General features: G+C 39.6%; 2 protein-coding genes and 1 non-coding gene across 7 annotated transcripts in view; 1 reads left to right on the top strand and 2 right to left on the bottom strand.

The window, feature by feature from the left end:
• The window catches only part of LOC149072925 (proton channel OtopLc-like), a 40,894-nt gene extending 35,712 nt beyond the window's left edge, over nt 1-5,182 (top strand). For 2 of the 5 annotated variants that reach the window (XM_089246354.1, XM_089246356.1), the window contains exons 6-8: nt 899-1,074; nt 3,550-3,709; nt 3,984-5,180. In XM_089246354.1, the coding sequence (XP_089102480.1) occupies nt 899-1,074; nt 3,550-3,709; nt 3,984-4,933 (1,286 nt within the window). In that variant the 3' untranslated portion in view covers nt 4,934-5,180. Of the gene's footprint in view, nt 1-898; nt 1,075-3,549; nt 3,710-3,983 lie in introns of all 5 variants that reach the window. The other 3 variants (XM_089246358.1, XM_089246357.1, XM_089246355.1) reach the window with 2 other exon arrangements.
• Nucleotides 5,183-7,999: 2,817 nt separating this feature from the next.
• LOC149072923 (short transient receptor potential channel 5-like) overlaps nt 8,000-26,442 on the bottom strand; it is a 28,332-nt gene continuing 9,889 nt past the window's right edge. Inside the window, exons 3-13 of the mRNA XM_089246366.1 lie at nt 24,747-24,943; nt 23,017-23,213; nt 19,535-19,728; nt 19,256-19,429; nt 16,738-17,006; nt 15,923-16,302; nt 15,648-15,792; nt 9,749-9,995; nt 9,449-9,643; nt 9,285-9,350; nt 8,000-8,255 (exon numbers count right to left, since the gene is read on the bottom strand). Of these exons, the coding sequence (XP_089102492.1) occupies nt 8,019-8,255; nt 9,285-9,350; nt 9,449-9,643; nt 9,749-9,995; nt 15,648-15,792; nt 15,923-16,302; nt 16,738-17,006; nt 19,256-19,429; nt 19,535-19,728; nt 23,017-23,213; nt 24,747-24,943 (2,301 nt within the window). The 3' untranslated portion in view covers nt 8,000-8,018. The remainder of the gene's footprint in view (nt 8,256-9,284; nt 9,351-9,448; nt 9,644-9,748; nt 9,996-15,647; nt 15,793-15,922; nt 16,303-16,737; nt 17,007-19,255; nt 19,430-19,534; nt 19,729-23,016; nt 23,214-24,746; nt 24,944-26,442) is intronic.
• On the bottom strand, nt 17,800-17,873 carry TRNAS-GGA (transfer RNA serine (anticodon GGA)). The gene has a single exon. It is a non-coding gene; the product is annotated as a tRNA-Ser (tRNA).

The raw sequence follows: 26,442 nt of genomic DNA, 5'->3' as shown, positions 1-26,442 counted from the left end.
CATCATATTTCGTTTCTTCTTATTTTGGCGTAGAATCTTTCTGATTGGCTCACAAATACCACATGGTGATTGGATGTGGGGCATAGAAATCGTCAATTTTGAGCCCGATCATTTCTTTTCCGCACAACGATGGTACTGGCACGAGCAGGGAATTTTTTCCCTGAATATTCTGAGGGAGAATGGACTACTTACTGACGTCACAAGCAGCGTGCGGACGCCTATCTCTAGGAAGTGCAAGTCTGAGTTCTACCAGCACCTCCTAGAGGGCCTCCGCATGCTGCTCCTGATGTCCATTTTTCCTCAGAATATTCGGGGGGAAAAAATTCCCTGCTCTTGCCGTTGTATCATCGTTGTGTGGAAAAGAAACGATCGGGATCAGAATTGGCTATTTCTATGCCCCACACCCGATCACTATGCGGTATTTGTGAGCCAACCAAGAAGATTCTACGCTAAAATAAGAAGAAACGAAATATGATGCTGTGGTTTAAAATGTGAGAAACTTGCTAGGTAGTCTTAATGAAGTTACAGTAGGGCCGTCTTAAGATCATCATGAGCCCCCGGGCCAAGTGATTTTTCCGAAGCCCTACCTGGTAAATTCTCAAAAAATGCAATTACTTCTTATTTTTCTGAGGCCCCTCTTCTCTTGAGGCCCTCGGCCGCGCCCGGGTGGGCCCGTGCGTTAAGACGGCACTGCGTTACAGATGAACTTGACAACCCGTGCGGAGGCCTTCTATCTCTAGGAGGTGCTGGTTCTACACGTTATTCGGATAATTTTTCTAATTGGAAATATTCCTCAAGGATCAAAGGTTCGCCAGTAAAATGCGGTAAGGGGTAAGTAATCACCCTGTATATGCAATGCAATGTTTATTTTCTGACAACATTTTTTTCCTTCATACAGCCTTTTGTTTTGGAAACCTTATCTACGAAGGATTACAGTTAGGCCAACATATACTGAATTTCGTAGACTACGAGAAAAAGCAAATGGATTGCTCCAAAACATCATCTGTTGTGTTACATATTTTCCAGCCTCTGTTTGCTTTTTATCAGTTGTTCATCACTTTCAAGTACTCTAACGTAAGTTTAAATGAAAATTCATCGATTCCGTCATTATTGAATATATTTGCCTGTAATTAATAGAGAGAAGCCTAGTGTAACAGCACACACACACACACCACGCTGAACTCTCTACAATCTAGCCTAGCGCTATTCTGATTTTTTTTCTAGTTAATTCGGTGTTTTTCAAACTGGCTCCCTTGGTGTGTGGAAGAAAACATATTATACTGCGTGTCCAGCGTCTGACTTTCATATGATTGCACTGGCCAAAACAGAAATCGCATAGCCCCGGGTAAATGCTCGTAATCGGGACCAGTACGTGTTTATACAGGGTGGGCAAAAAGTCCGTAGAAACTTTAGAAATTGATAAAAACCGGGAAAATAACCGAAATAAAAAGGGTTTGCAGGGTTAGCATCGCTGGGAAAAAAACTAAAAAACAGCCGACAGATGGCGCCCTGGGAATCCCACCTGGGTCTTTAACATCTTGTGGGCAGATGAAGCTCATTTTTTGCTTCATGGTGACGTTAATACCCATAACTGTCGCATCTGGGCGACGTCTAATCCACGTGAGTACACGCAGAAACCATTGCATTCCCCAAAAGGGACAGTGTGGCGTGGGTTCACATGTTCGTTCATCATAGCACCCTTCTTCTTTGAAACGCAGTGCCCAGTAAAGGTGTGGAAAACGGCTACGGTGAATGTGCAGCGTTATTTAATGCTTCTGTGCGAGAAGGTCGTACCATGTTTGCGTGAAAGAGATACGCTTTCTACCGTCACGTTTATGCAACACGGAGCAACGAGTCACACTGCTACTCCGGTCAAGGCATTCCTGATACAGACGTTCGGGGAAGACAAGATCATTAGTAGGCGTTGCAGGCTTCCATGGCCTTCTCGGTCTCCAGATTTGACACCGACAGACTTCTGGTTATGGGGATATTTGAAATCCCGGGTGTATCGATCCGGTCCATCCAATCTGTCGGAACTGAAAGATGCGGTTCGCCGAGAGGTGTCATGTATACATCCGGACCTGTTGCACTCTGCCATTGCGGGATTTGTGACTCGCCTGCAACGTGTTATCCCTTGTGGTGGTGGTGGTCATGTGGAACATCATATACTGCAGTAATAAACGATTTAGAGGCATTCTGTTCGTTATTTGCGTATCTTTTCTTTGACTTGTGTACGTCAGCGCCACCTATCGGTTTTTTTTAAGGCGCGGGCGAATCACAGAGAGTGCGCATAGTGAGCGGAGGGGGCAAATATTCATTTCCAACCGCCCTTCCGCCTTGTCAATAATACAACATTTTACTGAACGGAGAGGAGCGATCGCCCCCCCCCTACCCACTAAAACCCCACGTTTCAAAGTGCAATATTCACTGAGATATTCGAATTCGAGAAACGGGAAAAAGTTATAAAAAAGCAGTGTTAAATACGGGTAAACCGTTTTACCCGCATTTAAAGCGGTTTTTTTCCCAATTTTTCTTCGTTTGCAGAATTCGAATATCTCGGTGAATATTGCACTTTGAAACGTGAATTTTTTGTTACTGTTGCTGGTACCGGAGAGACAGGGCAACAACTTTCTAACTGGGTTTTTGGGCACATGAGGACTGTATGAAAAGTTACTTTTTTTATTTGAATAACTATACCTCTCGAAACATGAGTGACATATCTGTGTGCTACACGTTATTTTGAAACTTTTCCTAATTGGAAGTATGCCTCTAGGATCAATGGTTCGCCAGTAAAATGCCACGCGCCCTGTTTGTTATGCACCCTGTATATTTCTCACCATTCCTGTATATGCTGAACAAATAGATGGCGATCCCCCCTCCCCAATAAAATATATAAAATCGGGGCAAAGGGGGACCTGAATATTTTGGTGCCCCAAAATTGTTGAGACGCACCTGGCCCGCGTCTGGTACAGCCAGGCGGACCTTGGGGGATGGTTATGAGGTTGATCTAAAAAGGTTAGAGACATAAATCCCCATACGTGTGAAGTCAGTTACGTAATTGTGGTCACACCAAGTCAATTTTGCAGGGCCCCCATGGGAATATCGGATATAATCGTCGGATTTCAACCCGAGACCAATTTTTTTTATAGCACCATTTTGTTTTTATCTCTACTGCGTTACGCATCAGATGCAGTTGTTCCAATGGTGCCCAATTGTTCTTTTTCGTTTTAAAAATGTTCCAAGGTGCCCTGGATGCCAATGACGAAAACCGTTTCTTCATGAATGGGATTCGTGGCTGCTCCTTTTTTGGATGAACCCTCGTATACGACCAAAGTGGACGCTTCTTCGTCACAATTTATGGTCACGCGTTGATGTCTTTGGTTAGAGACGGGGCTTTGAATAATTTTAGAAAACTTTTATATTATGGACCAGGAAAATATTTCCACAATTCATAAACGATTTCTATAGAAATATGAATCTTTTTTTTTTTAATGACTATTACTAATAATATAAGCAGGTTTTATATCAATTTGTTATTATTTGTTTCAGGTTGTGATAAACCGTCACAAGGCTCTAGCAAGAGTCGGTTTGATGCACTTGATTGCAACCTGCTTGTGTTTTTGGTTCAACACCATTGTTGAAGAAGCCGTCCTAGATTATCATCATAAAAGCAGTAATTCTACACACAATACTACCTCCACCGAATTTGGTAAATATCCAAGTGTTAACCCTAAAGCTGGGTTTTCCTAGAAGCAGGTTTTTCTACAGCGCGTGCAGAGTGAAAACGCTGATTGGTTTAAAACCTGAAATTCAGGTTTTTCGACCAATCAGCATTTTCACGCTGCACACGGCACAGAAATTCTACTCGTAGGAAAACCCAGCTTAACTTGCATTATTTACATACTGTTCTCTATTCGTTGTAATCGGGTAATTGTGGAACAATTGAACTCACTGGATTTTATTTCTTTGAATTTCAATTCCAGATGTTGCAAGTTATCATATTATAATAGAAAGGAAAGGGGATTGGGTAAATCCATATCACTGTACTGCGGATTCGGTACTATCAACGAGGTCCATGGAAGCCATACCGTACTTGTATCCCTTCGCCATCGAATATAACTTATTACTAGCCGGTGTCTGGTTTATAATGTGGCAAAACATTGGTCAAGAACATCACCCATCGAATCCACATCACATACGACACACCATTTCTCAAGATGAAGATGGAGGAGAAGAAATTGCGTACCAAAGCAACTTAGTCATCAGTGCAGATTGCCACTCATCGAACAAAGGATTGTTTATGGGTCTCTTCATCTTACTTACAACCATAGTGACAGTCATAGTTTTTTTCGTAGCCATAACAACTAAAGGATATCAAGCACGTGCTGTAGGGATCCATACAGGTCAAGAAGGTATGCTGACATTCATCGGAATGTTCTGCGTGATAGTGTGCTTCATTCAGCTGAAGAAACTGGACATCAACAGTCATCCGATAACTTTCCTCGATGACGTCTTGATGTTCGTGCCTCTTCCGTTCTATTTCATCCACGGTTTAATGTCCATCATCGCTGAATATTCCAACAAGAGCTATACAAGATTAGTGGTACATATCCTTGTTACTGTAGAAGTAATAGTTCAAACAACTTTCATTATTGATGGATTAAGGCGTTGCAGCAACACTCAAGTGATGAGATACAAGAAACCAGGAAGAGAGATCCTCACGTTTTTGATCATATTGAATTTGACTCTCTGGATCGTCAACACGTTCGAGCTCAAGAGCGTTGAGAAGTACCATGGCCAAGAAGAATATTATGGCGATTTTATTTGGATGTTCATCGGGCATGCGACTGTGCCGGTAATGCTATTCTACCGTTTTCATTCGTCTGTCTGTCTAGCCGACATGTGGAAATCGGCTTACGAGAAAGAATCTTGAAGCTTTAAAATGTAATAAGCTGCTAAAAACAGAAGCCGGTGGAAGCTGTTACCACAGAAGAGTAGCAGAAAATGACCACTGTGATTAGTTCATGACTTAGATTTTCCATGGAATTACAAAACCAAGCTAGATTGACCGTGCGATTGTTGAATGTATCCATGGACGCAAATTGTCTTTCGATTGACTTACGACTACGTATACAATTTCTAGAGAATGAGAAGTTCGAATAAAACTTTTTTTTAATATTAGATGCATATTGATCATTACTTTTTGAAAAGCAACGGCCAGATGTTACGTTTTCCAATAATGATGCAATTTGTTTCTCCTTGTTTACTACCGTACCAATCTGGTATGGAAACTAACTTTTACCGACCACATGTGCACTTATGGGAAGTGCAGGATGACCTTTAAGGAAATACAAAGGGTTAAGGCAAATAACTGACTATTGAGGGATTGCCAGGGTTTTGGCATAAAAGGGGTGAAAACGTAATATAATGTGCGAATTTCCTACCCACCCCCCCTTTTTATCAACTGGTTGGATACCTTGTTATGGTATCTAAGTTTCGCGTGGAAAGCGAATGTATTATTAAAACCACGTTACAAAACATTTTAAGAAAATAACTTCCATGTAGTAACCATTGGTATAGTAAACATTCAAACGTCATTTCCCACGTTCTTCTTTTCCAAGGACATTGCACATTCCTGTTTTTGGCATAAGGGGGACGATATAACAACCGAGTTATGTAAAACTCAGGATTTCAGATTAAAGAATTCCAGTCCACAGGGTAGAGATAGACTTAGAAGTCTGGGGGAGGCATGATGTCGATTCTACCTTTAACGCTGAGGGCCCCGTATCACCGTCCTTGTTCCAATCAGGGTAGTGTGGGGCCTCTTGGGTGGAGTTCGCGTCTTTGTTCAGACCCATTTTGAGTTGGGGTGCGAGTTGCTGCCCTCCCTCTCTCGACTGGGCCGAGCTATTGTACGGCTTCGGATCATCAGATATATGCCACATATTCTCCGGGATGGGGCAGAAGCCGCAAACTTACCACAGCAGATTCAATCTAGCTAAAAAACGCATTGAATCAGAGATACCTACGTAGTAACGAGATGGACGGCTCGATCTTGATAACGGCTGCCAGACAAGATGCGAGTTCAATCATGCTCTAACCATTACACCGACATTCACATGCCGATCGCAGGTAAAATTAGGTATACCTATCATTAAACGTTGCCAGGAAATATATTGAAACCAACCGTCGCCGGAAAAACGCGCTCCAATAACTATGTCGCGCATGTGCATTACATCGAGGCCCGAAGTTACGACCGGGTATGACGATTTAGTGCCGTAATAGTGATCTTAGCCTTAGCCAATGAGGCATATCCCATGTTAAAAAATCCTACGTACGGTATGGAATTACGTCTCCCGGACAGGCATCTCGAAATTTTGTGACTGCTGAGCAAAGCAAGTGCCCAAATTCCAAGGGAAATACGCTATGCATTTCAATCTTTCTTTTACGACCTCTCGCATCTGCATTTGTTTCATCGTCTCGAGTACATCCCTGTAGCGAATATAAATGTATGTAGGCGATTAAAGAACAGCTGCAAGCAGTGCCGTAACTAAGCAGGGTGCTAAACATGTGCATCCGCACAAGGCCAACTTAAAAGGGGGTCTAAAAGGGCAATTCTGGGCCCAAATACAAATTGTTGCACAGGAATGGCTAGTTACGGCACTTGCTGCACGTACCAAAAGTTATTGCTAAGAGAAAAACTCCCCAAGCCAATTTCGAGGTGCCACGGGAGATTTAAAAGATTGATGTAACAATTCCTTCTTCAAATAGGGTCTCTCTCCCGGGATAACGCATCTAAAATGCAACCGGGAATTTCCCGGGAATCTGAATCAGAACACATTTCTGTAACAGACATGCCTAATAAATTTTTTATCACTAGAAGCATGCATTTTAGAAGCAGCAACCGATAAATTTTGAATAAAATTAATCGAATTAATAAATTATTGATTTACTAACAGAAAATTTAGCCCTTTAAGCGGCATTGACGAGATATCTCGTCATTCTCTAGCCTTTTATCTTAGCATTGAAAAGTTCAGACATTTTGCAACATTGAAAAAATTTCCAGTAATTTGACGGACAGTGGGAATTTGGAATTAATAAGTCGCTTGAATTCGGTTTTTTTTCATTTATTTATTAAATAGTCCACTACTGAAGGATTCTGTAAATGCAGAACGTTAAGCCGTTCTGCGAATCTTGTTTCAAAACTTATTCAATGAAATGTTTTTTGAAAAACAAAAAGTAGCTAGCTCAAATTGTTTGAAGTATTATTCTACAAATATTGAATTTACTCTGAAAACAAAAAGGATTTTATTGTAGTTTAGTAAATTATTCTAAAGAAATTTTTTTATTAAATTGCATCATTTCAATTCATTATATTGTGGAATAGTTTACGCTGTGATAATTCTGCTAATTAATGAGAATGTTATAGTGTATAATAGTTTAATTATAATTTATTAACCGCACCTATTGCTAAATAGTATTTTAGGCTTGAAACACTATTGGCAATCGGCGAGATTGGAGGCAATCCTCCAATCTGTATTGGAGGAGAACCTTCAATGAGAGAACAAATTATTTCTATAAAAATCAATGTATTAATTATTCAATTTTTTAGTAACAAATTAACTAAAAAAATAATTATTAAATGATATTAGTTGACAAACTTTAAAGTATTAATATTTAATCCGCGTTATTTTTTAAATGCCTCTAAATTTAAACTTTTTCATATTTTTACGGTAATCGAATCCCAGGATTGAGCACTAGGATTCCCGTCTTTCCGGGATTGAGAAAAACCCGAGAAACGTTAAACCCTAATCTCAAAAGAACGATTGGACACTGGGTTCCCGAACTCCTCCAGATCATCGTAATAAAGTTGGCTGTTAACTCCATCCGCGTAAAAAAGTTGGAAACGGGATTATCACTCCATGCTATTTGCTTTTCCAATCGTCCATAGATCTTTGACATTAAAAATTCCAACAAATAAAAACCAAAAGAATTGTTACAACAAGTTTTTAATTGAATCAAACGCTTGAGTTTTCTTTCCTCTTTAAAGGATTTCCACTTCTTTTCGTTGTGCTCTTCTTTGTCTTTCGCCTAGTGAATGTCCGATGGGGAACTTTGGAGGAGAGACCCAATTCTTGAAGCACCTCAGTTTTGACTTTCTCCTTCAACTCGGCTATGACGAAACACTGCGTAGAATTGGCTTCTTTAATCTCTTTACAGTGGAGATATCTTCTGATTAGTTGGACTAAGAGCCGCTGGAAGAGTTAATAACGAGAGAGAATTTCATCAATATATCATGCAATGCGGTAACTTGGAAATACATTTTCTGATTCAAGAACAATGATGAGAAACGGGGTTTCTTCATAATTATACACATAACTAAATAGATAAATATACATTGATAGAACTATAGAATCGAAGTTCTACCAAAAAAAGATTCCAGGTGGTTGGTTATGGAATGAAGTAAGTATGCGACAATTTATTAGTCACCATAAAGAATTTGCGCACACATAAGATGCTCATCTACCTCCATGAACACTGCCGTTAGGTCCGCGGATTTGATCAGACAAAGTACATAGAGAAAGTTCTTTCCGTACTATGTTACTGCGCACAACCAATCATATTCGCGATACAGCAATTTACTATCGATCGAGTTGAGTCGGAAATGAAGGTCACCTCAGGTTCGATAGAAAAAGACGTTATCTATGCGTTCTTCCTGCGGACCTGAGGTTAACCTTCATGGTGACAGACGAGAATCATACCACTCGGGTACCACGTTATTTTCCTACCGAACCCGAGGTGACCACCAATTGATAGCATTTCCGACCCAACACGATCGGTAGTAAATTGCTGTACGGCGATATGATCGGAGTTGGTGTGAGGTAAAGCAGTCACAATTAAGAAGTTGAATCGCCAACTTGACCACAAAGCACCCGCGTGATTGCGTACCACCTGTCCTCCTACCACACACTCCGTTTGCTGTCAGATCTGCTTTAATCCTGACAAAAGGCTGAATGCGATTATCTGGTACGCTCCTTTAATATTTTGGCGTTTAATAGAGACAGGGCGTTGTATTCGATTGAATTAATCGATCATTCTTCTTACGTTCGCGATATGCTAAAGAATGAACAATGTGGACCTAAATGCTGTTCCACGGAGACTTAGAAAGCCTTTCGATATAAGTAATGTGAAGGGCAAAAATGTTTCAGTGAAATACGTACTAGATTCTGGCATCGATTGAAATTAGTGTGATCAGTAGGAAACAGATGTAAAACGGAAATTACCTCATATTTATCTTCTTCGACTTTCTTGGCGAAATGATTCGGTTCAGATTCCCAATAGCAGCATCTCTGAAATATCAATGTAGGTGATAATTAGTCCGGAAGCTATTATTGAGTTATTTTTAGACGTTTGAAATTATCTTGTATCAATAAATTTGAGCATTTACATTTCTAGACCAGGAAAGCTTGCCAACAGTATCGTCATATTTCCCGCGAACACTCGCAGAAATCCAACGGCAAACTAGTACCAGCCTATGCATGGACGGTATGAGATTGAAAGGAACTGGAACGACAGTATTCGTGTCCAAAACACTCAACCACAACGTAGAACAAGCAAACTTCCATTCTAAATCCGCATTTAGCTGAAAAAGAATGACTATATATAAATCACTTATCAGACATTTCCTGTGTATATTTATTGTGGAATATTTCGATCGATCATCTAATTTTGTAAATACCATACTGACCTGCACTCGTTGATAAGTCTCTGCCATCATTGCAATAAGCATATTAAGTAAGACGATTACAGTCACCATGTGATAAAGTCCCCAAAGTCCGTATCCTATTCCTTCAGTGAAGACATGCTCTTTCCCGTCTGGAACATCACCAGTAGCGTTAGGAAAAGTGTGGTTCGCTGCAACGACTATCTGAGCAAAATCCGGTTCTCCCATTCCGAATATTGCCCAGAATAAGCTCTTGAATGTATTCTTCAATCTGTAAGAGTGAAAGAATTAAGCTACGTGTGTTTTTCATACAATCAGAATTCAAAAAGTGGAGATATTTGCTTCTCGGTGAAAAAATAAAAATTCACAAGACACCAGCGCTATCACTGAGCCATACAGAATCAAGAAACAACTTACGATAATAGGAAGGCCCTTTGAATTCGGCTTCTTAGCAAAACAAATAAGCTGTAAAAAAACGGGAAAATGGGACAAACATCCAGGGGCCTTCCTCATTGCGGGGAGGCATCATAAAGTACGAACTGTGGCAACGAAGAGAAGGAAAAACCTCTGGACCGCAAAGGGTTGACAACGAATATGTTGAGTAAACTTGGGCGAAACATACAAGGCTTAAAGTCACGATACCAGAAACAAGAATGGAATTATCACATGGGGTAAAAGTGTGCACTTCGATGCCTTCACACCGTAATTTTTCAGGAGCAGTCGATTAAAAGCAAAGAACGAATTAGAGTTCTCACTCATATAGAGCCTGGAGCACAGCCCCCTCTTACTACCCTTGCTTCTGGCCTAGGAACCTTGGAGTAGGTATTCTGCCATTAAAAAGGTTCAGCTCTATATTGGAGATGGGATTAAAATATTCAGCCCCAAAAAGGAAGGGAAATATAATGGCGCATCAAAAAGAGCTGCAATAGGGGAAAAGGTTATTTGGTATAATTAAGAATGGGGTGAAATTACTCTGGACCAGAAAACAAGACAGTCTCTTTAACCCTTTCAGACCCGAGCATTAATTTTTAAAATTTTAAAAATGTTTTTGCATATTATTTTGTTTTTGCACATCAGATAGGAAAAAGAATGTTTTTAATTGTCCCTTGGCCAAAAAACCGTATAAAAAGCAAACAGTGATTCGGTTTTTAAATTGTCCCTAGACTTGTTCAAGAAATGTTTAATATGCTGTCCCCTGTTTTCTCCCACGAGTTGAAAACGCAAAATGGCATGTTTCACAATAGCTGGGAGTGTATCAGTGGTGATGTTTCGAATGCAAAGCGTAATGCGTGTCTTCTTCCGCTAAGTTCGCAATCGGACCACTGTACACAACATTTTTCCGGTAATCCCAAAGGCCAGAAGTCACAAGGATTAAGGTCAGGTGATAGTGGTGGCCAGGCTGTTGAAAAATGACGTTTGATAATTGTCATATTTCCGAAATGGATTTTCAGCTGCTGCTTCATTCGTCTTGCAATGTGCGGAGGAGCGCGCATAAAGATTGTGCTACACACAAAATGCACGCTGTTGAAGTGCTGGAATGATCTGGTAGCTCAAAAGAGATTCATACCGTTCGCCATTGACGGTACAGGTAACAGGAACCGCAGGACTAATCTCCTCGAAAAAGAATAGCCCAACGATAAACACTGACGTAAACCCGTACCACTCAGTGACCTTTGCAGAATGAAGAGGTAAGGGTTGCTTTGCGAATATGGATTACCCATTGCAAATATATTGCAATTTTCAGTAATGATAGAACCTTCTAGATGGAAATTGACTTCGTTTGTCCACAAAATATTCCATGGCCATGCATTGCCCACTTCCATCCGAGCAAGAAATTGTAGGGCGAAAGTTTGCCGTCTTGGCAGGTAGGTAATCAGGAAGCAACTCCTTGTGCGTAATTTTAAATGGATAGCACTACAGGATGTTTCGCAAAATTTTACGAACCGTGCTGACAAGAATGTCTAAAGATCGGGCACCGCATGTTCCCACGTCATTGCTCGTCTCCTCCTGCAATGCTACAGCCATCTTTCACTGACGTCGAAGAAATTGCTTTCCTCCCCTCTGCCAGATTTCATTTGCCGAATGAACCGGCCTCGTCGAATTTATGAATCATCTTCTGCAGACCGCTGACAGACATCGGACCAGAGAATTTCCTTATACCCATTAACGTCCGGAACTTCTTCAGAGCAATTGACGCAGTCACACAAGTGAATGGCATTGTAGTGAAGGAGCAGTGTATCTTGTGGTTAACCAAAGCTTGTGCCTTCTGCTTCAATGTCTGTTGTGTACATTGCAACTAATTCAAGTACAGGAAAACAGTGTTGGCTTGGCTCGATGATAGCAGCTTAGACTGTACCACTTGGCATCTAGTCTGTGAGAAAGAGGGCATCTTGCGAAGGTGTAAAGATTATCTTGCTGCGTGAGGTTGTCACCACACGACCCTGTACCTATGTCTGGCACGCTTGGAAGTGCCATACAGGCCCCCCCCCCCTCCACGTCGTCACTGCTAAGCATTCAATCGAATATAGTCGTAATGCCAAGAAAACAAAAAGTGGTCATTCATTGCTTTTTGGCTTCCGACAGTGTGCGAGGTACCCGTTTGGTTTACTTCAATGCTTTTTCTCTGCAATGTAGATGAGGTCTGTTCCATCGGAAATCTGAATGTGTTCAGCAAGCTGACAGCAAGTTTGACTGCTGTCCTCTTCTACGAATACCTTTAACGATTCGTTGTCCAGTATCGTCCACTCCAAGGCTCATCTAGATGGATAGAATTCCCGATTTGATCTTCTGGGAGCTATTGCGTGTTGATGCATCATTTATTCACATGATTACCCTAAAACCTTGTGACTTGATTCGACTGCGAACAAGCCCACGTTAGAGCAGACAACTTCGAAACTGGTTCGACATCCCCCGTCAGAGCTATGACCACTGCGAGTAAACAAGTATCCTCGATCACTTTTCTCATATCTAGTGATGCACCTTCTATCTTAATATCAGTGATCATTTATTCCGGTTATATGTCAAAAACGGCAAGAACATTTTTGGTTACTTTGTAGAATCACTGTTGCCTATTTTGTAATTAAAACATGTATACAAACACATAATAAAGCATTTACAGTCAAACCTATCTATCTCGAAACTGACAAGACGGAAGAAAATTTCGAGATAGAGTTTTCGAGAAATAGTTTTTTTAGTAAGAAAGAAAAACACATAAAAAATGGGGAAAAATTCCATTGATTAAAACTAAAAAAAACCGTACTATATTTTACTACATACTACTGAAATTATTAGGTACCGCGTACACAATGTTCAATCTCAGTGTATGTAAATACATTAAAATACGTTCGAATTTTTTTGTTCAATTCATAGGCGTAAGCAGAATTTTCTCGAGGGGGGGGGGTGTTCAGATTTTTTTTTTTCCCCTTCTGAGGAGTTTACGTTTTTTCCTGCAAAATAACACTATAATCTCGGCTCGGGGGGTTAGAACCCCAACCCCCCCCCCCTCTTTGCGTACGGTGGGTACCAATGGTTCAGTTCAATCTTATTTACATAACTTAAAATAATCCATAAGTTTAGATTGATGAATATTTTTTGCTCTTTGAGAGCCTCTACAATTTCATGTATATTAGCAAGAGCTGCAAATATTTTGGGCCCAATTTTCTCAGTTTGCTCCAGAAAATGTTGCAGCGTTTTTACAGCATGCGTGCATTTTTTCACTGCTACTTTTTTTCCCCCAATTCCTCTGGAGCATCTTCTGCTGTATTTTCGTCTCGACTGAATCGGCCATACATTCAGCAATGATTTCGGTATCAATCAAGATGCTGATGGTTTATAATCAACTGTTCATTTCCACAAAATCAGGAAATGAAATTTCTAGCCTCAAATGCTTTTTTAAAAATGCCCTAATTTATGCAATTGCATCTTCAGTACAGTCGGCGCCCCGTATTCGCGGTTTCTCCCCTTTATTGGAAATTTTTTTTTTTTTGACAACACTCAGCAATCGTCATTCACGAGTTGTTTACAAAATTTGAGTTGTGCTTGTTCAGCACAACTCATTCTTCTAATGCTACTGATAATGCTTTGAAAAGACTAATTAAAGTGAAAACTTGACAAGAAAAATTGGATATATTGACGAAAACTGCTTGGTGAAAGTTAGTCAATACCTAGTGTGGTCCGCCATTACGGAATCAACGAATCTACGGTGAGATACATCAAGAAAAAGGAATCTGAAATTCGTTCAGCCGTGGCTGTAGCTGCACCCGTGTCAGTAAAAACTTCGCAGCGCCTACGGGATCCACGTGTTTCTCGTACAGAAAATGCGTTTTTTTGTGGGTACAAGACTGATACAAAAAGGTATTCCAATTGATTGTAATATAAAAGAAAAGGCGAAAATTTTTTACTCTTCCATATGTGAAATGACTGGTGAAACGTCTATTTCATCAGAATTTAATGCAAGTAAAGGTTGTTTCACACGTTTAAGAAACGAGTCGGATCACGCAATGTAAAAATCACTGGCGATCAAGCCTCTGCCGAGCAGAAGGCAGCTCGAAAATTTTCACACTTCATAGAAAATTATTGAAAAGAAGGTTATACACATCAGCAGGTGTTCAGCGCTGATGAAACTGCACTATTTTGGAAGAAAACACCGCAAAGGAGTTAAACAAGAGAAAAAAGCGAGCTCCTGGTTTTAAGGCAAGTAGAGATAGACTTACTGTGTTGTTGTTTTGCGCAAATGCGTATGGATACATGATAAAGCCCACCATCATTTTCCAATCTGCGAATCCGTGATCATTGAAGGGAAATATAAAACAAAGCTCCCAGTATTTTGGATAAACAATAAAAAGGCTTGGACTATGAAAACACTTTTCCTGCATTGGTTTAAACGGTGTTTCGTTCCGGAAGTCAGGAGGTACCTTGAGAGTGAATACATGCGATTGAGGAGGAATTAATGAAGCTGACTGGTACTAAAACTGAAGCGGTACCAGATGAAGATCAAGATAAAGAAGTAGAAGACAAGTTCACCATGAGTAATATAGTGGAAGGGCTTCGCAAGCTCAAATCAGCAATAGATTATTTTCATAACAAAGATCCCTCTATTTTGCGTTCTTCACATGTAGAAAAATTAGTAGAGGAAGCCTTATCAACATACTTGATGTGAAGAAACGGCAAACAGTGTTTTCTGAAAAAGCATTGTGATTTCTATCTCTTCGAGACTTAGAATGTCTTTGACATTACCTTCTACCTCTGCGTCACCCTACTCTTTCTCACGATTGATAAACGAGATATACAAAAAAAAAAAACCCCTATGGTTTCGGTTTTTCACGGATTTCCGTATTCGCGGTCACCTCCGGAACGTAACCTCCGTGAAAACGGGGGGGGGGGCGACTGTATTGTTCTGAGAATCGTTGAAATTCAAGTGAACTGATGAAGATCTGATCCTTCATCACTCCGATGAGCGATTTCAAACCCGCAGCATTCTTGAAGGAATTTTTAATTGCCTGACTTTTTGGCATGCTGAACAAGCCCTCCCCATGCCCCCCCCCCCCCCCGTCAATAATAGCATCCGCTTACGATTGAAACGATCCATCAACACAATGGGCTGTAATATAGGAATAATTCTTTCTTATCAGTTTCTTTCACCTCCGGAGAAGAATTTTCGAGAAGAAAAGGAAAATTTCAATGTTTTCTTTTTCTACTATCATTGGTCTTGGCCTTCGAGATAGTTTTCGAAAATCACTTCTAGATACAGACGTGAAAAGCATTGATTTAGTGCAGTAAATGCAAGGATTTTTTTTATTTTTCGAGACAGATTATTTAACACACCAACATGTATTTTCGAGAAAGAGAGGTTTGACTGTATTTGGAATAAAGTTAACAATTGTACTACACAAACAATTGCGTGTCAACTCGGAACAACACTCACGTCAGAAACGCTTCTGGTTGCTCCAAAAGTTCATTTTCACTGTCAGGCCGAGAAGAATCCTTATAATTTTTGTAAATGGAGTTGATGCCAGTTGCAAAAGCAAACATGATGATGAAAAACAAGACAAAAAAACGCGTGACGTCACCTGCAACAGACGAAGTAAGCATTTTTTACTATAAACAAAATATTCATCCCGATATAGGTTCGTTGCGTTTGATATTTCTGGCAAACAAATATCGAGTAATGGACTGATATTGTAAATTCTTCAAACTTACCCAACATATATTTGACTGATGTACCTAATGGTCCCAATTTCGAATTAATGTGGCACCAAAGAAGCAATCTACTGAAAGCCATAACAGAAGCTGTGGCGTACATTCCTTCACCGAGCAGAATTGGATGATACCAGGGCCAGGTCATCCTGTTGGACGGATCATGCACGTCACTCAAAAGGTTAAGCACGAATACGCTGAACCACAGTATTTCGGTGGCGAGAAACAGTGAAAACATGATGAGATCAAACACCGCCCACCAAGCTCTGAAATAGCTGTTGAAGCCCATTGAAAAAAGATTGATGATTATGTGCCATGAATGACCGATCACAAAGCAACATACTGCCATTTCTGTCCATGTAACAGGTGACTGTATATCGTACCTGTAGAAGAGAAAAATGCGATTCAAATATAAGACAATAGAAACAATCAGAAAATTGAGTATCTGATCAGGTTTTCGCGGCAGTTGTTTGATGAATAAAAGTTTCTTGGGCCACGCGTTCGACGTAGATCGGAGTTTACACTCGACATTTTCCGGACTCCAGAGGGTGGCATGATCAGGAGATGTTTCCGGATCTTGTAGTGAAAAATTGAGTTTCAGCCAATGTTGATCTTGGGCCAATCATATATAGCTGGACGGTTCCATCCAAGCCAATGCATAAATATGGGCCGGTATTCCGGAAAACTCTCCTAGTGATGCCAGCCACTGAAGTTGGGCAACGTTCAGTATGAGCTCCAATCTACAACAGCCAAGCAGTCCGAAAAAGTTTTTTTTATTCAATCACAGAATTGATCAGGAATCAATAATCCACACTCGCCTCCTGTCATTCAGAAGAGTGACCATGAGCAATGAGAGAAAGAACACGTATGATGTTGCCGAGTAGATAAACCTGTTGAGTGGAACTCTCAAGGGGCCAAGAACATCGGCTCTGGGAATGAAGATGAAAGCAAGTGATACGATCGGAGTCAAAATCGCGTGTTTCACAATATGGCAAGCTCTTTTGTTGAAAGACCAACTGTACCACGAACCAAGTCCTTCCACCCACATAGACCGTAAAACCTGCTGACAGCTGGCATGACAAACGAACTGGAAGGAAAAAAAACGGACATTCAAACATGAAAAATGACTATTTATAAAATCAAAATTCCAGAAAAGTCTCGGCAATAATGTTAAAAGCTTAAAGCATACATGCTCAACCCATGACCCGTGGACAAAATGTGGCCCTCGGAGTCAACTGATGTAGCACGCGACAAATTGCCAAACCAATCAAGTGACCCATAAAAGATTATCATATTTAGAAGAATCGCGACATGTTTCGAGATCATTTGACCTGCCAACGGCACATATCTAGATCACTTAACCCCTTTACGATCACGGACGTAATATTGCGACCAAACGTCAGTGGAATAAATGCAAAGTAGTACTGTTTTCTTTCCTCTCTTCAGCATCGCGGAGCTCTATAGTAACCCTATCAACTGAAATGGCTTTTTTATCCCCTTTCTTTCTACACCCCTGTTAATGGTTCCCGTCAGTTACATATAATGTATCTTTCTACTATATGCATGTAAGGCCTGGATTACACTATAAAAGTTTTGTAAAAGTGCTTTTATAAAACTTGAAAATACAACCAATAAGCTGATTTGTTACATTCGAGCAAATGCAACCGATCAGTTTATTGGTTGTATTCTGCAAGTTTTATAAAATCACTTTTACAAAACTTTTATAGTGTAATCCCGGCCTAAGAGTGAAAGAGAACATAGGGCGAGGGTGAAAAAGAGAAAAACTCACGTGCAAGGATGACGTCACTCTCCGCTACCATACGAAGGATTTAACAACTGGATGTTGCGAAGATATATTTTGGAAAGAGAGAAAATTCAACTGCCCCTGCGGGGAATCGAACCCACGTCCTTTCACTTTCCGGGTGAACGCCCTAGACCACTAGACTACAGAGGCACAGTATCTCTCAATCTTTCCTTGGAGCTCGTGTACACTCTCTCTTTCTCTCTTTCCAAAATATATCTTCGCAACATCCAGTTGTTAAATCCTTCGTATGGTAGCGGAGAGTGACGTCATCCTTGCATAAGTCGCCATCTGGTGGCAGCGTCAGCAGTTGTGAGCTTGGCCTGAGTCTGGTCCAGCCGTCCATGTACGGTCCCTTTCAGTGTACACGAGCTCCAAGGAAAGATTGAGAGATTCTGTGCCTCTGTAGTCTAGTGCGTTCACCCGGAAAGTGAAAGGACGTCGGTTCGATTCCCCGCAGGGGCAGTTGAATTTTCTCTCTTTCCAAATTATATCTTCGCAACATCCAGTTGTTAAATCCTTCGTAAAAACTCACGTACCTTATCTAATTATGCTTTCTCGTTTTATATTTTTTCCCTTTTCACGTTTCTTTTATGTGCGGTTGGGTCAGGACGAGGTTACCAAATTTATCGCCGATTCGTCAGAGATAATCCAAATTCGTCGCCAAAAGCTTGTAAGTGAAGTGGTTACACGATCCGAAGCACATTTCTAAATCACTTGAGCCACTTGAGTGGCTCACTCAAATGGCTCGTGGTACATTTGCAGATTATTTAAGTGGCTGGCAGCATGCTCCCAGATAACTTGAGTGGCTCTCAGTACACTTACGGATCATTTAAGCCAGTGTTTCTCAACCGCCGGGCCCTGGCATCATTCATACCTGGCCGCGAGTGACTGGTCGTTTAATTTTTCCCCTCGTTCATTTGCCGTTAGTCGAGTTACCGGGCCTTCTACTTACAAAAATAAGTGAAACCGGGCCGCGGGCTTCCAAAAGTTTTGAGAACCCTATAAACGGCCCGCGGCACATTTACAGTTCACTTAAATGGCCGCCGCGTTTTTTATAGATCAATTTAATGGCTCGTGGGGCATTTCCAGATTTACTTATTATATTTGGGCACATTTCCATATTACTTGAATTGCCCACGGCACATTTCCAGATCATCGAAGTGGCCCGCGACAAGTTTCAAAACCAATGAAGTTCCCCGCACTATCCAAAATGTTGAGAACCTTTGGCTTAAAGCAGTTTCCAAAACTTTTTTTGGGGTCCATCGCCCCCTTCTTCAAAAAATTTTTATTACCGCTCCCTCAACCCACACCAACCTATAGGATCCTATACTAAACCCAAAGCTTCTACTGCCCCGGACCATTATTCCATTGACCCCGGGGACGATATTGCCCACACTTTGGGAAACACTGTCTTAAAGTAATTCTTTCTCTGGTGAAATAGAAGACATTTCGGAAAATAATAATTGATATGATTATTATTACTCGATTATCATCATCTTTTAATAAAATATAATATGTATATAACTGCAAACCTCTTTTTGACCCCACTGAACAGCAAGGTGCAACCTGCTAAACCTGTGAGGTCTTGGATCAGGAAAACCTTTCCTTTGAACCAGAACAGCTTGCACTTCTTCCGTGTTACGACATTCATTCAAGAGATCTGCTGCGAACGTCGAACATTGCTTCGCCAGCTCAACGTATTCTTTCTGAAGAAGATCGTCGTACACACAATAAACATTTATTTAAAATAATATCTGGAAATGTAAAAATCGGCAACCAAAAGACACCATTCCGTGTCCAAAAATACTTACTTGATTTTCTGGAAGTTCGTTCGACAAGTGATTGAGTTCTCGACTGAGCTGAAACGCTGACAGAATCGGATCTTCTGAAGTCAAGATCAGATAGCAAGGACTTGCCAAAGCTCTGAATGCGTTCATTCTGGATATCGATTCCGTTAACGTTTCACCGTTCACACCTCTTTTAGTACAGTGATCTTGGCAGCTACCTGAGATCAAATAACAATATTCTTGTTTAAGGCCGGGATTACACTATCAAAGTTTGATAATAATCCCTTTTATAAAACTTCAAAAATCCATCCAATAAAGCTCAGGTTACATTCGAGCAAATGCAAACGATAATCTTACTGGTCGGATTTTCCAAATTTCATAAAAAGAACTTTTAGAAAACTTTTATAGTATATAATCCCGGCCTATATATATATATAACCGGCATTATACTATAAACATTTATAAAAGTTCTTTTATAAAACTTGAAAAATATAACCAATAAGAGTATCGATTACACGGGCATCTTGCCTGTTGTGGCCATGTATTTGTATTTGAGCGAATAAGGCCGGTATTACACTATAAAAGTTTGATAAAAATCCTATTGCAAAACTTGAAAAATACAGCCAATAAGGTCAACGGTTGCATTTTCTAGAATGTAACCAATAACCTTATTGGTTACATTTTTCAACTTTTATAAAAGGAATTTTATCAAACTTTTATAGTGTAATACCGGCGTTAAACCAATAGGCTTATTGGCTGTTTTTTCAAGTTTTGTAAAAGATCTGTTACTAAATTTTCTTTTTCTAATCCCGATCTTTGTTCCAGAAATTTTCAGTGAAATAAATTTCTATGGGGTTGGCGTTGAAACGCGATTCAATAAAACGCCAAACTCGTTATATCTCCAGTTTTGCAATTTTGGCGTTAAATTAGGATTTGACTATCGATTCATAGCATTTAATTCCTTTATTTCTCTTACAGCTTTTTCTTCATTTCTTACAAACCTTTATAGTGTAATCCCGGCCTTATGAAAGTTTGATAAAATATATTTTAAAAAACTTGAAAATATCCAATAAGCCTATTGGTTACATTCGAATACGCTTATTAGTTGCATTTTTCATGTTTTATAAAGGAAATAAAACTTGAAAAATCTAACCAATGAGGTTATAGGTTACATTCTAGAAAATGCAACCGTTGACCTTATTGGCTGCATTTTTCAAGTTTTATAATAGGACTTTTATCAAACTTTCATAGTGTAGTACCGGCGTAAGATCGGGATTACACTATAAAAGTTTTGTAAAAGTGTTTTTATAAAAACTTTAAAAATACAACCAATAAACTGATCGGTTGCATTTGCTCGAATGTAAGATCAATCGGCTTGTTAGTTGTATTTTTCAAGTTTTATAAAATGTACTTTTATAAATCTTCTACAGTGTAATCGCTGCCTTAAACAACAAAAACAAATTAGACTGGAAAATTTGACACGATGTTCTCTTTGGGTTTTCCATACTGTAGGCTGGAAAATTGGAACATAACTAGGGCGTTTCATCTGCAAGTGCGGTGGATATACAGGGTGGTCATAAAATAACTCTGCCGATATACGAGCCCCTAGCGGCTGCAAAGTTCAACTAATGCTAATGAAATTTGAAATACAGGTTTTTTTAGAGTATGCGCTCAAGAATTAGCTAAGAAACAGAAACCTAGCTCTCGCGGTTAAGGTTACAGCAACAAAATTTCGAAAAATTAAAACGGCAACACTAAATTTCACGCATTGCAAAATGATTGGCGCAGTAAAAAAAATCACGAATAGCGTTGGAACGGCATCTTTATCACCATAAACGTCGGCGCAGGATTTTTGCGGCTGCTAGGGAGTTGGTACATCGGCAAAGTCATTTTATGACCACCCAGTAGTATCATCAGTGGATTATTAATCGGAGTAAAGGAATGAAGATTTTCTATCACTCGTTCCAGATTGAGATGATCGCTATATCCTTCTTGGTATATCCTTATTGATCGCTATATCCTTCTTGGTATATCCTTATTGATCGCTATATCCTTCTTGGCATTTGTTGCAGTTGCACAAAGTTGTCCTGACCTGTTGACCACGGCACGACCCATAAGAAATATCTTGCATCCGTAATAAGAGCTCAAGTATCATTCCACTGAAGAGAGTCCATTTCGGTGATTCTGAAGATCTTACTAGACTATCAAAAATAGTCAAACCTCGTAATAAAGGTCAGCCAAAGGGACTTGGGGAAACTATCCATCATCGGGAGAATTCATTAATATGGAATCAGATGGAAATGCAAATAAAAACTTGGCAAAAACAAAGAGCCAAAATATAACTCACAATTTGGACGATATATTCTACCATTTATCATTCAAGAAATTGTTGCACAAAAACATTTTTTTCGTTGTTTGAAAGTAGCAATCAATCTTTCTCTTAAAAAAGACGAGTTGAGCCGATATTAACACATTGTTGTCGGGTTACGTACTTTTACGTTTTTTTTTGCAATCTGTCACTTGAGTGAGGGTCACGTAAAAGTACGTATTCAGTACACTTGCAGTTGAGAGCGGGTGTCGTATAAATACGGGTCATTTCAAGTGCGTACGTTGTTTGTATCGCTTCTACATAGATAGTACTACGCAGGCATAAACATTTCCGGAACAATAGATTAGGTTTCATCGTTCCGTTAAAAAAAACGTAGTTTTCGATTTATAGCGATTTTACTGAATGACCAAATTCCTATGAAATTCACGAAAAAAAACCCGCTACAAGCATGCGTCCGTGGCGCAATATACCCGTATGCATAAAATACCTTCATTGTCTCAATTCAAAAGGTGCCATGTCCTGTCCCCGAGGAAACTTTGCATCTTGACATCCTGAAAACCCCTTCCCAGACTATCCGAGCTCAATTTTGAACTCGCAAAACACTGGCCACCATCGCTATACCGCCTGGTAATTTCCACCTACTCATAGTGACCTTATAGAAAGTGTAATTTATGATCTGATGTTGTTGGGGATCAAATATGATGTAATTCCATTATTTTGCGAAACTATTAGATCGACCTTCTGTCGAGGTTTAACTGTAAGGGTGGATTCACATCTACAGACACGGCAAACATTCATCATAAAAATGTCTGTCAGCGTCTGCGCAGCCATGATACGATAAATATGAATACGTTCATTGGTTTTATGTTAAAGAATGTTTGCCGTGTCTGACACGACACGGTGAGTGTCTGTAGAAGTGAATCCACCCTAGATCTTGCGATTAAATACGTGATTATGGCGACAATACTGCATTATGTTATTCTCATTAGAGGAATTGCGTTGTATTTGAATTACTGTAATTGTATGGCTTACTCAATGACAATAGTTGGTTTTAAATGAAATTTAGACCGAAACACAAGAGCGTCAGATTTTTTGCGAAATGAGAACCAAACTGAACTGTCGTAAAGACGACGTATTTTATGACAAAAAGATTGAATAGTAAGTACATAATACTAACATTTTGGTGTATGTGGTTTCTGTATGCAATAACCTTTCTCCAACAAAATTCTGGTGATTTCAATGTTTCCGCTTATAGCCGCGGCCATTGTCGGTGTCAGATTTGTCGCGGCAACTTCTGGCAGGCATTTTGAGCATTCTGGTCCTCCACTCATCAAGTCATCCAGTTGATTCTGGATCTTGAGGTCTTCTTCTGCCCTAGAAAAGACAAAAATCAGCGTCAGTAGTTGAATACGCAATTCCGATTGAAAAATTTCCAAGTCAATTACATCAGAAATGGGCTATTTCGAAGTAAAAGTCGAATAATAAAGTTCTAGATCACGAAAATTGAAAACACAATTCCATGATTCGGGACATTTCGTGCTTGTTTCCATTTCAACATGAGATAATTGACATGCGCATACACGATCGTAAATTACGTCAAAAAAAAACAAAAAAAAAACGCAGCAACCACCAAGTATTCACGCAATCCGATTATACATTGGAATACATTCGTGGAAAACCGTAGCCGCTTCAACATGATATACCATATAAAACGCAATAAAAAAAATGCAACCCTATTCATATTTTTCTAAAAACATGTACATCGAGGACATTTTTTAACAGTAGTTGACATTCCTTGACATTTGTGATCTTCAAAACGTAAAAATTATGAAAAAATCTTGTTTTAATGCCCCATTGTTGAAAAATTTTCCCATAATTCCGTGGAATTTTCATACGCGAGGGTTAATGACCATCAATTACCGTCAAAATTATTTGAAACTAGGGTTACCAGTCGTCCATATTTTCAGAATCTTCTCCGTATCATACTGTTATATATAATAAACACCCCATTTCCGTATTGTTTTTAAATTACAATATATAATCGATTTCAAATAAGAAAAATTTAATTTTAATTGGAACATGGTGTAACTAAGGATGACTATATTTTACTGAGAAAAATACTAGAAATCGCTGATTGTTACCAAAAGTAACCGCCATATCCCTTAACTGTCAAAATGTTAACCGTAAAGAAATTGGGTAAGAAATAAAGGAATAAATGCTGTGAATCAAATATGGTCAAACCCTAATTTAACTGCAAAACTCTGGCGATATAGAAGTTTTGTTCATTTAAAATTTCTGGAACTACGGCCGAGATTAGTAAAAGAACTTTTACAAAACTTGCGAAAAAAACAAGCGTATTGGTTTTATTCGCTCAAATGTAACCAATACGCCTATTGATTGCATTTTTCAAGTTTTATAAAAGAACTTTTCTGAAACTTTTATCGTGTAATCCCGGCTTAAGCAGGGCTGGCGGTAAATAAGGCGTGCTATATCGAGTTTGACAAAATTTTATATAAAAAAATTAATATTTAGATTTATGGTTGGCAAAGCTATGCAAATTATCACATTTACGATTACGAGATAATTAATAAGTAAGGTCGGGATCACACTATAAAAGTTTTAAAAGAGTTCTTTTATAAAACTTTCATAGTGTAATCCTGGCTTAAGCTTTATAGAAAAAACGGGACAGCAAAAGAACTCCGTTGTAATATGCCTGTAAAATAGGGTCATATGGTCAGCATAGGTGTGACAAAAATTATAAAAGGCTGCGATTTTATACCTAGACTGACCACACAATTGATTTTTTTTGGACATGGATCGGCAGCTTCGATACTGATTGAGCTTTGATCATTGTCAATAAACATACGTCCCGTTTTTGTCTCAATTAAGTATGGTCCTTCAACCAACCTGTCCAGAAGAATCTCCAAAATATGCACGTCATTCTCAAACACGGACGTCAAGACGGCACAATAGTAATGAATAGCATCGACATGGATCTCGTCCAGAAGGAACTCAAGCATGGTAACGTCATGGTTGCTCACTGCGATGTCTAGAGCCCGCTGACCGCGATAATCGGTGCAATTCACATTGAGATCTCGATTGGCCTGAAATGAAGCATAACATTTTCTCATATGGATATCAGAAATGGCTATTTCATAACAAAACAAGCTTTGAATATCAAATCACAAGTTAATAAATTCAAAACATGACCATATAAAGTAGCGAGAAATCGAAATAATAACGATATTCTTGCAAAAGAATTTGAACTGTCACATAAATTCCCGAAACCCACGATATTACCGACACACCGGAATTTAAATTAGATACGGCTAAAAACACGAAAATCCAGAGATATTATCATGTTAATTAAAAACATTCAGAACGTTATCATGAATCTTCTTCACACCAACGCATTATTTCAACATGACATCATCCTATTCTTAAGGTCAAGTTGGTGTTTGAACGCCCTTCAAGTTCCATGATCATCCCAGAACCAGTTTTTACGGATGATATATGATTGAGTTTAGTCACGAATCATGTGCTCACATGATTGACATTCGTATTTCCTTTGAAAACCAGTTCGGTTAAACGAGAACCATGGATCAAATTCTAGCTGGGGTACAGACGTCTTCATCAATGGTGACATTTAAAATACATATTTGCATACCATGAATAATGTGAAAACGATCCAGCAAAGAGCCGTGAACTGGCCCCCAAATCCTAGACTGGGATCTTTCGCGGGCTCCCTGGTCAGACTTTTCACAGGCCCTTCTACAGTTAATTTATAGCGTGAAAAAGCAAAACGATGAAATTTGTCCCGTGTCCTATAAGTCCCGCGCTAATGGGGGGGCCCCCCATGGTCGTGAACTACATTTTTTGCTGTATAAATCTGAAAATGTAGGGCCCGCTAAAAGTCTTGGCTCGAGTTCCGTAAAAAACGTTCCCGGTGGTGCTCCTGCATGCAGTACCGGCTTAAAGCGCGGGCCTGCCGTGCATACAGACCGCATATAAAAAAATGAATTTTTTATACCTGATTCCGAATACATCAAGATTCGGAATCAGGGTGGCTGGGTATTCAGTATACTTAGGGGAAACAGGGAATTTTATTTCTTAGGGATAATATCGCTTTTAACGCTTAATCACTAAACTTTCTAGATATTGCCACCTATTTTTTTTCAAGACTAATATTTTTTTTTCCCGATTGCGTCAGCTGATAAATGCTTCTCTATCCAGCACAAAATAACAATTTAATAATAAAAACAAGAGAAAAAACTATCGTTTTCTGTTATTTGTGATATAGGCATTATCGCATACTACCTCGAAGGGTAAAGGGAAAAACATCCTTTCTCTTCCATTATTAGACTTCGAACAAAAGCTAACTCCGCCAACTAGCAGTTGATTCAATAGGACGGGTGGTGGGGAAAGGGAAAACATTATCAGACAAAGCTATCAGTACAGAGCTAGCTGGGCTCGTGATTGCCGAAATGAGACTGTTTTAAGAAGACGAGATATCTCGGGACTGCTGCTGTAAGGGTTAAGACAGCCCTGACTGCATGCCCCTCTGCAATGAGGAGGCTGACAGGTCTCTTTCTGGGGTAGGGCA

Source organism: Pholcus phalangioides, unplaced genomic scaffold, assembly GCF_987345545.1.
Source record: "Pholcus phalangioides strain wild (caught in Gottingen) unplaced genomic scaffold, Ppha-v1.0 ptg000017l_1, whole genome shotgun sequence".
In the NCBI taxonomy this organism is placed as follows: Eukaryota; Metazoa; Arthropoda; class Arachnida; order Araneae; family Pholcidae; genus Pholcus; species Pholcus phalangioides.
Note: the sequence above shows the minus strand (reverse complement) of the source record. Positions and strands in the feature narration are given on the sequence as shown.